Source organism: Coffea eugenioides, chromosome 9 (genome assembly GCF_003713205.1).
Source record: "Coffea eugenioides isolate CCC68of chromosome 9, Ceug_1.0, whole genome shotgun sequence".
In the NCBI taxonomy this organism is placed as follows: Eukaryota; Viridiplantae; Streptophyta; class Magnoliopsida; order Gentianales; family Rubiaceae; genus Coffea; species Coffea eugenioides.
In genome coordinates this window covers 21255187-21269589 of record NC_040043.1, presented here as the reverse complement: position 1 = coordinate 21269589, position 14403 = coordinate 21255187, and the positions used below count along the sequence as shown (strand labels likewise).

At 38.2% G+C, this 14403-nt stretch overlaps 2 protein-coding genes across 2 annotated transcripts; one reads left to right on the top strand and one right to left on the bottom strand.

Annotated features, from left to right (window-relative positions):
* Positions 1-1122: 1122 nt before the first annotated feature.
* On the bottom strand, positions 1123-5366 carry LOC113783375 (rop guanine nucleotide exchange factor 1). Its single transcript, XM_027329493.1, has 5 exons — positions 4924-5366; positions 4639-4755; positions 3979-4517; positions 2471-2824; positions 1123-1949 (listed from the first exon to the last, which is right to left on the bottom strand). Exons 1-5 carry the CDS (start codon positions 5213-5215, stop codon positions 1518-1520), a joined length of 1734 nt encoding a protein of 577 aa, XP_027185294.1. The 5' UTR covers positions 5216-5366; the 3' UTR covers positions 1123-1517.
* Positions 5367-11425: 6059 nt separating this feature from the next.
* On the top strand, positions 11426-12826 carry LOC113782357 (protein FAR1-RELATED SEQUENCE 5-like). Its single transcript, XM_027328249.1, has one exon. It carries the CDS (start codon positions 11426-11428, stop codon positions 12824-12826), a length of 1401 nt encoding a protein of 466 aa, XP_027184050.1.
* Positions 12827-14403: the final 1577 nt, after the last annotated feature.

Genomic DNA, 14403 nt, shown 5'->3' with positions numbered 1-14403 from the left:
TAAAATAAAATAAATTTGCAAAGGAAACTTGTCTGTATGTGTGTGGTAAGCTGACTTGCTCGTTGAAGTGAAGAGTCAGTTCTGGGAGTGCAGAGAACTGCTGGGTAATGGTCCAGTGCATGCGCGCCACACAGAGACCCAAGAACACATGGACTCCAGAAATGGGCTCTCTAGATTTGTCACTCAATTTGAGCCTAATCATACCCGGTAATGACATGCATGATCTCTATTGATAGAATGTTGAAGGCTGCTCATTCTACCAAATAATTCAATAAATTCAAGAGCCGTATATTATGCCTAGCAAACTAGCTCCTCAATGGACTTAAGGTGCTGGTATTTGTAGACATCAAAATTTCAAAATTTTAATTAGTCAACAAATTAACTGTCCAATTGATTTAAATCATATTATTCAAGCCAAAGCTTAATTATTATAAAATTAGACAATTGGACTTCATCGAATCTTGTCCAATTTTTTTTTCACCTCCCAATCCCTCCACATACCTAACTGCCAAACTCAGCTTTTGAATCCTAAACCTAGCAGTAGGGAGGACTCCTAGATATCAAGCCAATCCCAATAGTTAAAGTTTGCCCAAATTAAAATTTACTTTGTACAAATAAAGATCCAATTAACAGCTTTGGACTATGTTAATGGTTTAACTAAATGTTCTGCTTTTAATATCATGTGCTTTTTCCTTCCTTTCCAAATCCCTGTAGTACACAGATTATATACCGGGAAGAATTTCACCATCTCACTCAATATTGTGTTCTCGACAGTAGCATACACCTTGACAGAAAGGATGCAGAGTTCTTCAATTACTTGAAAGTTATTTTCTCAAGTGCTCTCCTACAATGTTCTTCCTTGAAATCTACTCTCAGTTGTTCTCCTACAAGCTTTTCGGCATTATTAAGGCAGATTTGTTCTCAAGCAAGCCAGAAAATTTTTACATTATTTATCTAATTTAGAATTGTGTCCCCACTAAATATGAAGTCGATAGATCTATGTTTTGATCGATTTGTTTTTATAGTTTCACATATTGAGCACAAAGCAAGTAAAAGCTCAAGTCACACAAAGCAAGGAGGAGTTTACAAGAGGATTTTTACTGACATGAAGGTCCGATTAAATTTTGAGCAAGTTTCTTTTCTATACAGCATGTCATGTTTTAAAGAATTCCTTCGCTGCATTACCATCACCATGCTGGTACTCTAAAGTAGAGCAGCAAGTTTATCTCTCTTTAGAGGATAGCAAATTATGTAATCTAGTAATTCTCTTCCACAAACTGTACCCCATTGCTAAGCATAAAAGAGATTCTATTAAATTAGTAAATTTACTCTAGAACTACAACTACTGTAACCATTCCATCTAGTACCAGCAGATAACTCATGGCCAAAGGTTTAACCCATGATCTTACCTATTCATCTATTCTGCACTGCAGATACACAACATATCCGGACTTTAAAGGGAACTATCCATTTGCACCAGAGGTGAAGTAGCCTCCTCCAGATGGTTGAAAAATAATTCAATCACGCTCTGGAACATTCTCAGAAATTCTCCTAGCACTAAGGCTTCCAGCATAAGACCAGAGTTTATCCAAGTCAGCAGGTATTACTTTGTCAATCTTACGATTTTGAGGTTCCCTAAAACCATTAGCGTTCCGTGGGGAAACAGCTCTTCCAGGGCTACTACCAACTAGAGGGGACAAACAAAATGATGGAGTTGCAAAGGGAGAGGTATAGGGGGTGTGCTGAATGGAGAAAGGACTTGGCGATATACGCTTTTGGATGGGAAGACCACCCAAACCTCCCCTGTTGAAAAAGGACACACATTCTAATGCATTGCAGCGCTTGGTGGCATCATCCACATACAGGACATCATCAATCCTCGCCATGACATTAAATGCCAAGCTCTCCATTACCCTTGAGTAGCTTTCCAGAATTGACTGCCCAACATCCTGCACCAGAGCATAAGAGATGCATGTAGTAAACACCAATATTACATATACTCTTACTTCTACATCACATGACATTCTGTATGTCTATCTCTTTTCCAAGTTTGAGTAATTCCTCAAAATCAGGTCCACTTAATGTATAGTCAAGTACAATTATTAACCCAATCCATCGGGATATTAAAATTACTATGCCAAACTCAAATCTACAATAAACTCAAGAAGTCTTAACAACAATTTTCAAATGTAGAGACTCTACTCTTCTGTATTTTATTAGCTAAACATATGACCTTGAAAGGATACACGTGGCTTTATGTGGACATTATTAGCAAAGATTATTTGGATATTGAATAGACAAGTCAAAAAATATATAGACAGCTACATAATCCTAAAAGCTTCAGTTTTATTCTAATATCCTCTAATTCAAGGTTATTTTGTATAGATTAGCTTCTTCTTTTTTTTTTTCCTTTTTATTTTAGGTTATTGCTCAGAATTTACAAAAACGTAAAAGCATGCGTCTAAACTACCTTATTGTACTGGATTTTGTTCATATCTAGTGCAGTTTGAGGCAGACCAGGAAAACGAAGCCTCAGGCTATGCAAGAGGATTTCAGCCCTTTGTGCCAGAAATTGATTCTTATCGGCATCTGCAACAAGGCCCTTGACCTTACCACCCCAAGATTTACGCTTAGGCTTCTGATGTTTCGGATGCTTTTTTCTATTTTTCAGCATCCAAACATGCACAGCCGCTTCAATTCTGTTTGCTACTTCTAAGGTGTGATGTTCAGATGACAAGTCTAGACAATCCAGAAGACATTCAGGGGAGAATTGATCAGCAGTAATATAACGATAGATCATATCACCCAAACAAGCTTTCCCATTCTGCAATACCAGTAGATTAAACAAATCATAAGACAGCAACAGTAACTCAATAAGATTTCACCTACAAGATACAAGTAAATGTGGATAAAATAATCCTTATTCACACATCTTCCAAACAATCATTGCTAGTACCATACTCTCTTATTCATCTTTGCCAAACTATATACGGCAATCCAGAGTTAGCCAACTTTCAGCACCTGAACTACAGGAACCACTCTATAGACGACATGCTTTAACCTTCTTTTTTTTCTTTTTCTTGCACATGAAATCCACCTTCTGAATATGGGGCAAGATTTACACAGCTAACACCACCAAAGGAAAAGAACAAAGAATGGAGAAAGAGTTCAACAATATAAGAAGTGAGGTATATAGTAGCGAGTAATAAAATTTCGTTATCTCTTCTTTCTTCTTTATCATAACTGGGATGAAAACCATATTTATGTACGTTGACAAAAGACCAGATGAAAACAAAGAGCTAACGGATGATATGCAAGTGTCTGGCATATTTTCATTCCTATTCTTCGGTGTTCAAAGTAAAAGTTACTTCACCAATTTACCATCATTTATCCAATCATATGAAGCAACTCAAACATTTATCCTGCAATTGGAGTGACACATTAAATTATGCATTGCATGCTATAGGTCCGCACTCAACCCACTGAACTCCAAGAATACATCTTCTATAGCACATGACACATTATAAGTAAACTGGAGTCATTGTTGATAATAGCTTGAAGAGTCTAATGGCATTGGAATATCAAGAGATAATTTATTTATCCAAACATTGACCTATGCACATCCGCACATCTTACATTTATCAAATAAAAAACCCTCTATAAGTATTTTGACTTCTAGCATAGTTGATTTTGTTATTCGGTAAGCATGTCAACTGGGACAGAAATAGAAAGAAATAACACTGAGCTCAAATAGAATAAGGCATGCCAAAATTAAGATAAGACACTCTTGTGTACATACAAGAAATATGGACAATTGGAAGAATAAGAATAAGGTGGATATAATGCACTTTCTGCATGCTTCGCTACATCTAGACAAATGTTTCTTAAACACAAGCGAACACACGTTCATCACAACAAAACTGCAAAAGACAAAAGAAGACGGAACAAACAAATAAAACAAACTAGTAGAGAGCAGACCTTAGGCAGTGAGTCTAAATAGGCACTAGGAATCTCCATTTCAGAAAGTACATTGCTGTTTATCGCTAAGGCTGCCTTCAATATCTGATTCGTGCAATCTCTGCACTGCTGCAACCTCTTCCTTGCATCTTCAGATAAACCCTTAGGAGGGACTTTCGGGCATGGAAGCCACCATTTGTCCTCCTGCCTAATTGAAGGCCTCCCACTGGATACAGATGACGCAAAGGCACTGCATTCACTGGGATCAGCCACAATCACCCCCCGATCAACATACCAAAACTCTGTATCCTGAAACCCTTCAAGAATGCTAATCAACATGGCATCAAGTTTCTTGAGCGCAGGGAGATTCATAGACAAATCAGACCGCGGCTTAGTTTCCATTACTTCGTACATCCCTCCATCAGGAAACTGCTGTTTTGACGGCACAAACTCAACAATTGAATCACTCACACACAGAAGCCACTCCATCTCTCTAAACCACATTGCCTTCTTCTGAGGCGCCAACGGTTCCAATCTCCATAGTTCCCCAAATACGGTTGCTACATGTCCAAAATGACCATCCCAATTTCAATTACAATTGCTTTCACATTCTTTAATTAAAAATTTAAAAAAAAACACAGAAATTGTACGGAGATTGTGAGATACTAGACATAGACTGACCAGAGAGATTTGTTATGGCATTCGAGATAGCTAGGGCCGTACAGACTCCTTTACCACCTCCGGACATGTCTTCACCAAGTAATAATTTAGCAAATCTTTCCTTCATCATCTCAATTTCTACAATCGGTGCCAAAAATGACGGGAAAAAAAGTCAAATACAACATTTCCTCCGGTGCTCTCGAGTAAACAGCGTACAAAAAAATATAAAAATGTGAGAAATGCACCCACACTGATTCATGTGAAAATGGCGAGGAATACAAATATTAAAAAAATGTAAAAACGAACCGGACAAATCGGCTTCGCGCTTCTGAGGCTGAAGCATCGCATCCTTGGCGAGAATCCCAGGAAAGATCAGAGAGGGAGCAAGAAATACAGAGTTTCCGACCACATTGTTATCCTGATTAGGCGGCGGAGGAGAGGAAGCTAAGGAACTAGAGGAGGCGGCACCGTCGTGGTAGCAGCGGCGACAGGTGAAGCTGCCGGAACTCTCGGACTCACTGACGTCAGCACTGAGACTGTAGCTTCCGCACCTCTCGCTCTGCTGATCGGAGCCTTCCTCCGACGACACACTCCCCATTTCTACTCCAGAATTACTATTTTACCCGAGAAACAGATTCTTGCTTCATGAGGTAGAAGATGGGCTACGGGTGCATTTTGGTAATTTCATGAATGGATGTCTGGTCTTGACTCTTTAGAGCTGGGATGGAGTGGAGAGTGGTAAAGTTAAAGCAAAAAGGGCAGCGAAGGCTGCCAGGCTGCAGCAGGTAATATATGTACTTTTTCTTAGGAGCAATGGGGGAAATGAAAGGGTTAATTTTCAAATAACCCCTTTGGAAATGCCTTTTCCTCCGTTGGCCTCTTGAGTGTTGAATTAAATCAATTCGTACCCTGTAGTATTCGATTGATTGGTCAAATCACATAGAATTGGCATAGAAGGCTAATTTCGAGTTTTCTTGAATCAAATACAATTGGCATAGCAGGCTTGAGTTCTCACTCAATTATGCATTGTGAGAAAGACTGCCTTATTTCCAAAAAGAAAGGAAGAGAAATTGATGTACAAAAAATAAAGGCAAATCGCTACTCTTGCTCGTGAGTCTGAGAATTGATGTACATATAAATATTTTTTCTACAACCAAAAAAGAAAAAAGAAAGGAAGAGAAAGAAGACTGCATGCACCAAACGGGATTTCCTATGGTTTATTCTTTCCTGAAAATGAAGGAAACTATGTCACGGACTTCGACTCTAAGAAATTAAACAATCATTATGTAATAAGTTCTTTTGATTTTGGATTTTACACAAATTACTGAAATAGTTGTATTTGTATTGGCCTATTGAATTAAGGAATTTGTTAAAATCACAATCCATCTAACTTTTATTAGTGTAATTCTTCCACAATACCCTATGCATCTCACGTGAAAAAATGCAAAGAAAAATCGGGCTATTATGTGATTGTACTTGATTGGAAAATGGGGGAGGGTTGGGTTAAATGATAAGGTAGGAGGGATTAAATGCTGGAGATTCTAAATTTAAAACCTCCCAATTATAAAAAAAAAAAGAAAAAAACTTGATTGGAAAATATTAAATACTACAAGGGAGAAATTGATCCAATTCAATGTTTCAGGAAGCAAATTCTAGGAGAAGCTACTTTTGGATGGGGTGTTCTGAAATTGACCCAAAACGAAGAAATCAAAAATGAAAACTTGACCAGGATGGAGGACCGTCTTTTAAGTTTTAACCACACGGGAATGGGAAAAAGAAGACGGCGTCGTTAGCTGAAGGGTCGCCCACTCGAAAGTAGAAACGACAATTAGTACCACCTCTACCTCTATGGGTCTACGTTCCACTATAAATCATCCCCACTCCACTAAACCGACGCCTACGGACCATGTCGTTTTCTTCTTTACTCTCTCTAGTAGTATAATAGTAGTCGTACGACGGTTCGAGTAGTAGTACTGGCGGAATAAGCATTTTAATTTTAGGAAGGCAGAAATGAAATATATGATATCTCAGTGGGCAATGCATGAGATGTCAATAAGAAAAAATAAGGACTCACAAACAATGTGATACAAATTTAGATGTGCCTATTCTAATTGAAATGTATTTTGTGAAGGGAGGATTGGAAAAGTAAAACGCAGTTTTGGTATCTAAATTTTGACTCTTGAACGATTTTGATGACTAAATTTTAGATAAAAATAAATTTGATATCCAATGCTACAAAATTTAAGAACATCTGGTATAGTTGATGTAATTTTTTTGAATTCCTGCTAGAAAAAATTACATGCTGTCACGTGTATGACAATGAAATTATAAACAAATTTTCAAAAAAAAAAAATCAAAAAATAACCTATGAACTCGATGCAAAAGAAAAACAACTTTAAAAAGTCTCAGAACCTAATGTTGAATTGAAAAAAATTCAAAGAAAAACTTCACTCTATCTTTGCAACATTGTTGATCTGTCAGTCTATATTTTTCAATTTTTACAAATTTGTTGATCATTTTATTTTTATAATTTTGTTGCCATACATGTAAAGCATGTGACTTTTTCTGATAGGGATTTGAAAAAATTCCATCAAATGCATCAAATATACTTAAATATTATAACATTGGGTATAAATTTATTTTGTTTTAAAGTTTTAATGTCAAAATTCTGACGATTAAAGTTTAGATACCAAAACTAAATTTTACTCATGTTTGGAATGAATGAATTGTATTTTTTTTTTTTGAAGGGAAAACAATGAAGCATCGCCATCTTCCCGCGAACATAAGTTCGAGCACTCTCTTGTTCTTAATTGGTTTTTCAACTTCTTAAATGGGAAAGGATACTCTCAAGGATAAAATTATAATATAAAATTCTTTCTCAAGATAAAAAATGATGTAAGATAATTTACTTTTGTATAATTAATTGAAGAAAAAAAAAGAGCAAATATTTTTTTTAATATGAATTTCTTAGTCAAATAAATTAAATTAGTACTATAGTATGTGACACAGAATTTGAAAAGCTTTTTACTGTTTTTAAAATTTTAACATGTAAAATAATTTCCTAGAAAGTGATATGGAATGGGTTGCCCCTTGAGTTCTGGGATCCACATCCCCATCTCAAGAAATTATTTAAGTCAAATTTAGAGTAGATTTTTTGGTTTTATTTGTAGCTTTATTTGTTTTCAATTAGTAATCTTATTATTAATATTGGTTGTGATTGAAACATGAGTCGAGGTGGCCAAAAGAAAAAGTTTTGAGGCGTCATTACTGACGATCCGTGGAAGGATCCTCAATATAGCCTTGCGGATCCATTCCGGAGACCGATTCCGATGAAATTCGGCACTGGAGCCCACGAAGAAATTGTTTGGACTTGGGCGAAAGTTGAGCGCAAGTTTAAGTCATTTAGGATTTTTTCCTGTGTTTTTGTTTTCTCCCTAGTTTAGGTCTTTGTAGCCTATAAATAGGCATATCCTAGGGCTTTGTATCGACCTTTTGTCCCTTATTAATGAAAATTTCAATTGATTATTTCAATTGTTGAGAGTCATTATTCTTGAAATTTTTTGTAGTGTTTCGGGATTTGAACATGATTCGACTCTTTATTATTTTTATGGATTTCATTCATGAAATAAATCTTATTTACACGCTTTTGCTATTGCATAAAAAAGCAAAACATATAATTAGTTACTTCACTCATTCAAGTTTGGGGGCAAGGACCAAAAACTTAATGCAAAAACAATTCCTTAGTAGCAAAACAGATCTTCAAACAGATATTTTTATTCATTTTTTTTGGAAGGGTGTAGGGTTGTCAAAATTATTTTTTTTTGACAATTACTTAAGGTTAAAATTGACGGTCCAAATCAAATTCTTAAAAAAAAAAAGAGGAATAGGTATGCTTCCACTCTTTTTTTGTCAATTTTAAGCGGCAAATACACACGGTTACCTAAGGTAATTCCACCAACATACTCAAAAGGCAATTGCTGACTTCCAAGTATGTTCATGGACCTTAAATACCACACACACACACCTCTCAGAATTGATGTGGGAACGGGAGAAAGGGACTACACAGGAGTTGCTGTTAAGCCTTAACTAAGACCCACTCACAGATTGCACCTCTCCATTTGTTCTTTTTTTGTCAATTTTAAGCGGCAAATACACATGGTTACCTAAGGTAATTCCACCAACATATTCAAAAGGCAATTGCTGACTTCTAAGTATGTCCATGGACCTTAAGTACCACACATACACACCTCTCAGAATCGATGTGGGAACGGGGGAAAGGGACTACACAGGAGTTGCTGCTAAGCCTTAACTAAGACCCACTCACAGATTGCACCTCTCAGGTATGCTTCCACTCTTTCTAAACTTTATCCTAACATTAGAATAGGTATGCTTTCAGTCTTTCTAAACTTTATTATACAAAAGGAAAAAAAAAGAATAAATAGCATTTTAAGCTCCGGTAATTTCTGTAGTGTATTCACAAAGTTCGAAGACAGGTGTGGAAAGCAAATAATATGGCAAAGAAGCCTCCACGTTGCAACCTAACAAGTACGGACGACAAAAGGGAATAATTCTAGAAAAGGAAGTGATGACCTATAACCGTGGTTTGGACATTGGAAATGTAGCGTACTGCACAAGCTGAAAATGCATTGGGGTGAAACGGAATTAACATAAATATAATGGGCTAAGGAGTAAAAATAAACCCGTTAACTTTATTAAAACAACCCCAATTTTCAACTCTTTCGTCCATAATAACAACGGAGTACCCATTTTCCTTGAATACAAATGTTAGTGATCGCACAATATCATATTCAAATGCATTTTTGAATAAAGAGCCAACTCTTTATGGCTTTCCTGCACTACAACTAAAGATTAAATCCATTTTGAGGACCATTATTATATTCAAACGGGTGTCTCAGTTTAAAAGTTTCAGCTCCCCTTGGCTTTCTTCCATTACAACAACATAATACCCAAGGTGCCATAAAGACAGACTGATTTATCGGATAAAATGAAATTAAACCCGTTGGTGAGTAAAAGACCAGCTCTTTGTGCCTTTCAACCATTACAGTGACAGAGTACCCAACGTGCCTTAAATACAAATGTTGGGTTATGGGATAAAATTTAGTTAAAACGGTTGTCTTATAAACGACCAGCTCTTTACGGCTTTCGTCCATCAGACAGTCAGGAGAACCCAATTTCCTTGAATACAAAATTATTTATCGGAAAGCATAAAAATTAACACGCCGGTGTCGGTTCTGTTGTATAAAACATCGAAGACGAAGCGTAAGCGGTACTAAACAAAGCCATGCTGGGGCCACCGAAGAGGAAGCGTATTAGGTACTAAACACACAGCCATGTTGGGGCCCGCAGTGATGCGTGTGTTTGAAGACAGGTGGTGAGGTCGGAATCGAAGGCAAAAATTTGGTAAAGAAGAAGTCAAGGCGGAATAGATAGAGGTGTGTCTACTGGCGTAAATTCAGGCGCAGGCGGTGACGGTAGATATATCTGAGGAAGGCCCTTCCGAAGCTGTGGTGACAGAATGCAGCGGCGTGGAACAGAAGCAGAGAAATCAAAGGTGAGTACTTTTGTCCATAACTTTGAAAAATGGAGTAAAATAACGAGTAAAACACCTGTACATCTAGTAGGGTGATTTCTACAGTTCTTGTAAGAGGCAATGATAGAGGAATAAGGAATACGAAATACGGGGTGTAAGACCCTGCGTCTTCGAACAAAGATGAAACGAAACCGGGAAATTATCGCAGTTTATTTGTGCACCGAGCTTTGTGTACGTACGTAGAAATGTTGGTCCTCTAATTTGTATTAAATTGTGTAAAGGAAATTAAGCAGAAATGAGTGAAGACGTGAAGAAGACGTTGTAACAGGACTAAAGTCTTAAAACAGAGTGATTTGGATGGCTGTGTGGACATCGATAATGGCCCCCATACTGCATTGCGAATGCTTATGTGAAAAGAATTAAAGAAACACACAGTAGAGGTTGAGTTTGTGGGTGTTAATGAAAATGCATGTCGATAGTGGTATTTTGTGCTAAAGGTTGATATAATTGCATCAGCCACACTTATAAAAACTGTGTATATGAATGTTAGAGTAATGTTTATCGTCTGCATTTTGTGAAAGTTGTGAGGTAAAGTATGGTTTGTTAACTGAAATGATCGTGTATATATGTTTTGTTCCATTAGTAGACGATCAGTATTTATGTTACAAACGAAAGCATATGGGGAGGCTGAAAAAAAAATGTTAAGCGACCATGGTTAGAAAAAACATTGAACAACCACACAGGGGTTGTAACTATGGGGCAGGATGGGGCGCTTAAAACTCATGACATGGTGCAGGAAACAGAGAACGGAAAAATGGGGATGGATGGTTGCGGCAGGTTAAGGTCATTTGACCTTAACCAAGAACCTGAGTGTGACCGAGACACATTCATTGAAGAAAGCGGTGGTTCAATAGGAGGACACGAAGATGAGGAGGCAGATGAATTGGTGGGCGCAATAGGCGTGGATGACGTAATGAAATTAACATTTGACACGGAAGAAGAAGCTGGGGAATTCTATAATTTGTATGCGAAACTAAGCGGATTTGGGATTCGTAAAAGTAATGCCAAACGAGATGCAGATGGCATTTCAAGATTTAGAAAATGGGTATGTTGCTGTGAAGGTTATAGGAATGAAAAGTGGTTTAATTATGAAGACCGGAAAAGAGAAGCAAAACCAATCACAAGAACCGGGTGTGGGGCTTGCTTTCGCGTGAAATATGACATAGAATCGTAAAATATGTGGTGACAAGTTTCATTATGGAGCACAATCACCCGCTGGCATCAGAGGCAAGTGTGCAACACATTAGGTCGCATAGAAAAGTGAGCGATGCAGAATATGCGCAGGCAAAAAGTCTAAAGTTGGTTGGTGCCAGAATATGCCAGATAATGAAACATTTTGTTATCAAAGCCGGAGGGTATAGTAACGTGGGATTTTGCATTAAGGATCTGTATAACCGAATGGACGAGGAACGTAGAAAAGATATTTTTAATGGCGATGCAGAAGGGGCACTTGGGTTCTTGGCAGCGAAGAAGGATGTCGATGACATGTTCTTTTATAAATATCATGTAGATAACGAAGGAAGATTGGCAAGGTTGTTTTGCGCAGATTCTAAATCTCCTGCGGACTTCAGTGTATTTAGAGATGTATTGGTGTTTGATACAACATACAAAACAAATAAATACCGCAAGCCACTAGTTGTACTTGCAGGGGTAAACAACCATTTGAACAGTACTGTTTTTGGCTGTGCACTGCTATCAGATGAGAGGATTGAAACATATGAATGGGTGCTAAGTACATTTGTAGAGGCTATGAAAGGTAGAAAGCCAGTAGCAGTGATGACAGATGGGGACAGTGCAATGCGAAGAGCTATAAAGAATCTTCTCCCGGATGCTTGTCACAGGCTATGTTCGTGGCACTTGCATAGAAATGCACGGAGTAATATTCGCTGCGAGGAGTTTAATAACAGGTTGTATAACCTGATGGCGAGAAAGTGTAGCACTCTTGAGTTTGAGGATCGGTGGGCTAGGTTGGTTAATGAATGTGGGGTGGTAGAGAATGAGTGGGTGAAGAAGTTGTACCGTAGGAGAAGGTTATGGGCAGAGGCCTATTTACGCGGTCATTTTTTTGCAGGTATGAGAAGTACTCAAAGGTGTGAGAAAATGAATGCTTTTTTGAATGAGTACTTGAATGAAAAAATGCGACTATATGAATTCGTTAGAAGTTTTGATTTGGCAATAGCATGGCTTCGACATACTGAGAGCAAAGCAGTTCACACAAGCGAAAACACAAAACCAGTCTTAACCACAATCCTGCCCGAATTAGAGGGGAGCGCAGCGGAGGTGTTTACAAGGAATGTGTTCTTCATGGTGAGGAAGCATTTGAACAGGCAAGGACTTCTAATTTCTGAGGGCTGGAGCGAGGATGGAGGGAGTCGTACATATTATTACTCGAAATATGGTGGACACGAAATAAGTTGGAGGGTGGATTATGATAGGTCAATGGAGAAGCTAATCTGCTCTTGCATGAAATTCGAGTCAAAGGGGATTCCTTGTGCTCACATGTTTCGCGTGATGGTGGTAGAAGGAATGAACAGGATCCCAGAAGCATGCATTTCGAAGCGGTGGACAAAGGGAGTTACTGTACTAATAATGGAATGAAAGAATTTGTTGCAGACGAACAGCTGACACAAATGGCCAGATATGGCACTTTAAAGTCCAGCTGTAATACTATGTGTTACTATGCCTCCTACATGGATGATGCGTTTAATGACCTGCAGCAGATGTTTGACAAGCATTCTGTGGACCTAAAGGAGAAGTGGATTGACAGGGGATATGGGGGAGACGGATTTGCAATGGATTCAAGAGTGAGGAACGATAGAAGTAGAAGAACATTCGGGCTGTTAGATCCCAGGGTGTCCCGGTCTAAAGGTGATCACAAGCATGCAGAAGCAAAGAAGAAAAGAAAGTGTGGTCATTGCAGGTACTATCGGAATTGCATACGTAGTTATACAGTAGTTAATTGATAAAATACATGAAGTGGACAGTGAAGGTAATAATGAAGAAGTGGGTATTTTTCGTTCTTAGTATCAACGAACATGCCCATACAAAAAGAATTCGCACAACACAGCAGTTCATGATGATTATATGAAAAATTGTTTGGATGACTCGCTGGAAAAATTATTTGAAATTGGTACGGGTTGGAGCGACTCAGGCGAATGGAGAGGACAAGCATTTGTACCACAACCATTCGGTAGCGGTGGAAGGGACACAGGTGGCCAACAAAGAAGTCCAGGAGAAAGATGAGGCACTACTGTTGTGATGCTTCGGTTTGCAGTTACGCAATAAATAAGGCAGGTTTTGGTGAGTAGAGGTGCAAGAGTAGTCTTTCCATGAAACAAGTACGAAATTGTAGAAGGGGAACGGTTTGTATCTTTCCTCCGCATTAATTTGTTTTGAGCATGAGAAGGCTACAAGGTATTCGTGAATGCGGGGAATGCTGGGTACAAGTTGTGGTGGTGTTTAAAAAAATTTGATTCCATTACCATTGAAGTGTAAATAATGTAAGTTTGAATGTGTCATGGGCCATTGTAAGCTGTTATGACCACAGCTACACAAAGGTAGTAAACAGTCATTGTACTGATGCAGTAGCTGTTGGAAAATGGCTTTGTTGTTCTTATTTCACTGCTGTTGCATGTGTAAATCCTATTATATATTCTTTTAGGTGTGAAATGCAGAGGTTGAAAGAGATGGTATGGTTGTGCATGGAAGTAGCAGCCGTGACGACAGACAGGTTACAGAGCAACACCGGCTTGAGGGATTGTCTTTTGTTATGTATCGGTGGGGTGGAGAGTATTCAAGGTTGCTAGGTCTAGATGGGTAAGTCATTGTAGTTCCACCGAAGGGGTGATGCACTGAAGGATCACCAGATGCATGACTGTCATGGTTGCGTCGCGTCGTAAGCACTACTGTAGCAAATAGTGCTACTGCACTTGGTTAATAGGAGAGTAAGTAGTTGACAAATTATTTATTAGATGAACCAAACTTGTTACGGTCCTTTTTTGTAAATAGGAAATTAAGTGGAAGCGTATGTTGCGCAAAATCTCTTCGTGGGGTAGATGTTTTCCAAAGTGGCTACTTGGGAATCAGCTTCAGTTGCCCAGCTTTTGTAAACTGGTGCCTTACGCTGCTGCTATAAACTGCTTTTACGATATGGGCTGTTTGTTCCTCTCCTTGCT

What these genes read in the sequence shown, in the direction of transcription:
- LOC113783375 (XM_027329493.1), bottom strand. Translation starts at nt 5,215, where the DNA reads ATGGGGAGTGTGTCGTCGGAGGAAGGCTCCGATCAGCAGAGCGAGAGG. An exon ending in TGCCATAACAAATCTCTCTG is followed by an intron (nt 4,518 to 4,638) that starts GTCAGTCTATGT and finishes TTGGACATGTAG; the next exon opens with CAACCGTATTTGGGGAACTA. An exon ending in ATTTAGACTCACTGCCTAAG is followed by an intron (nt 2,825 to 3,978) that starts GTCTGCTCTCTA and finishes CTGGTATTGCAG; the next exon opens with AATGGGAAAGCTTGTTTGGG.
- LOC113782357 (XM_027328249.1), top strand. Translation starts at nt 11,426, where the DNA reads ATGGAGCACAATCACCCGCTGGCATCAGAGGCAAGTGTGCAACACATT.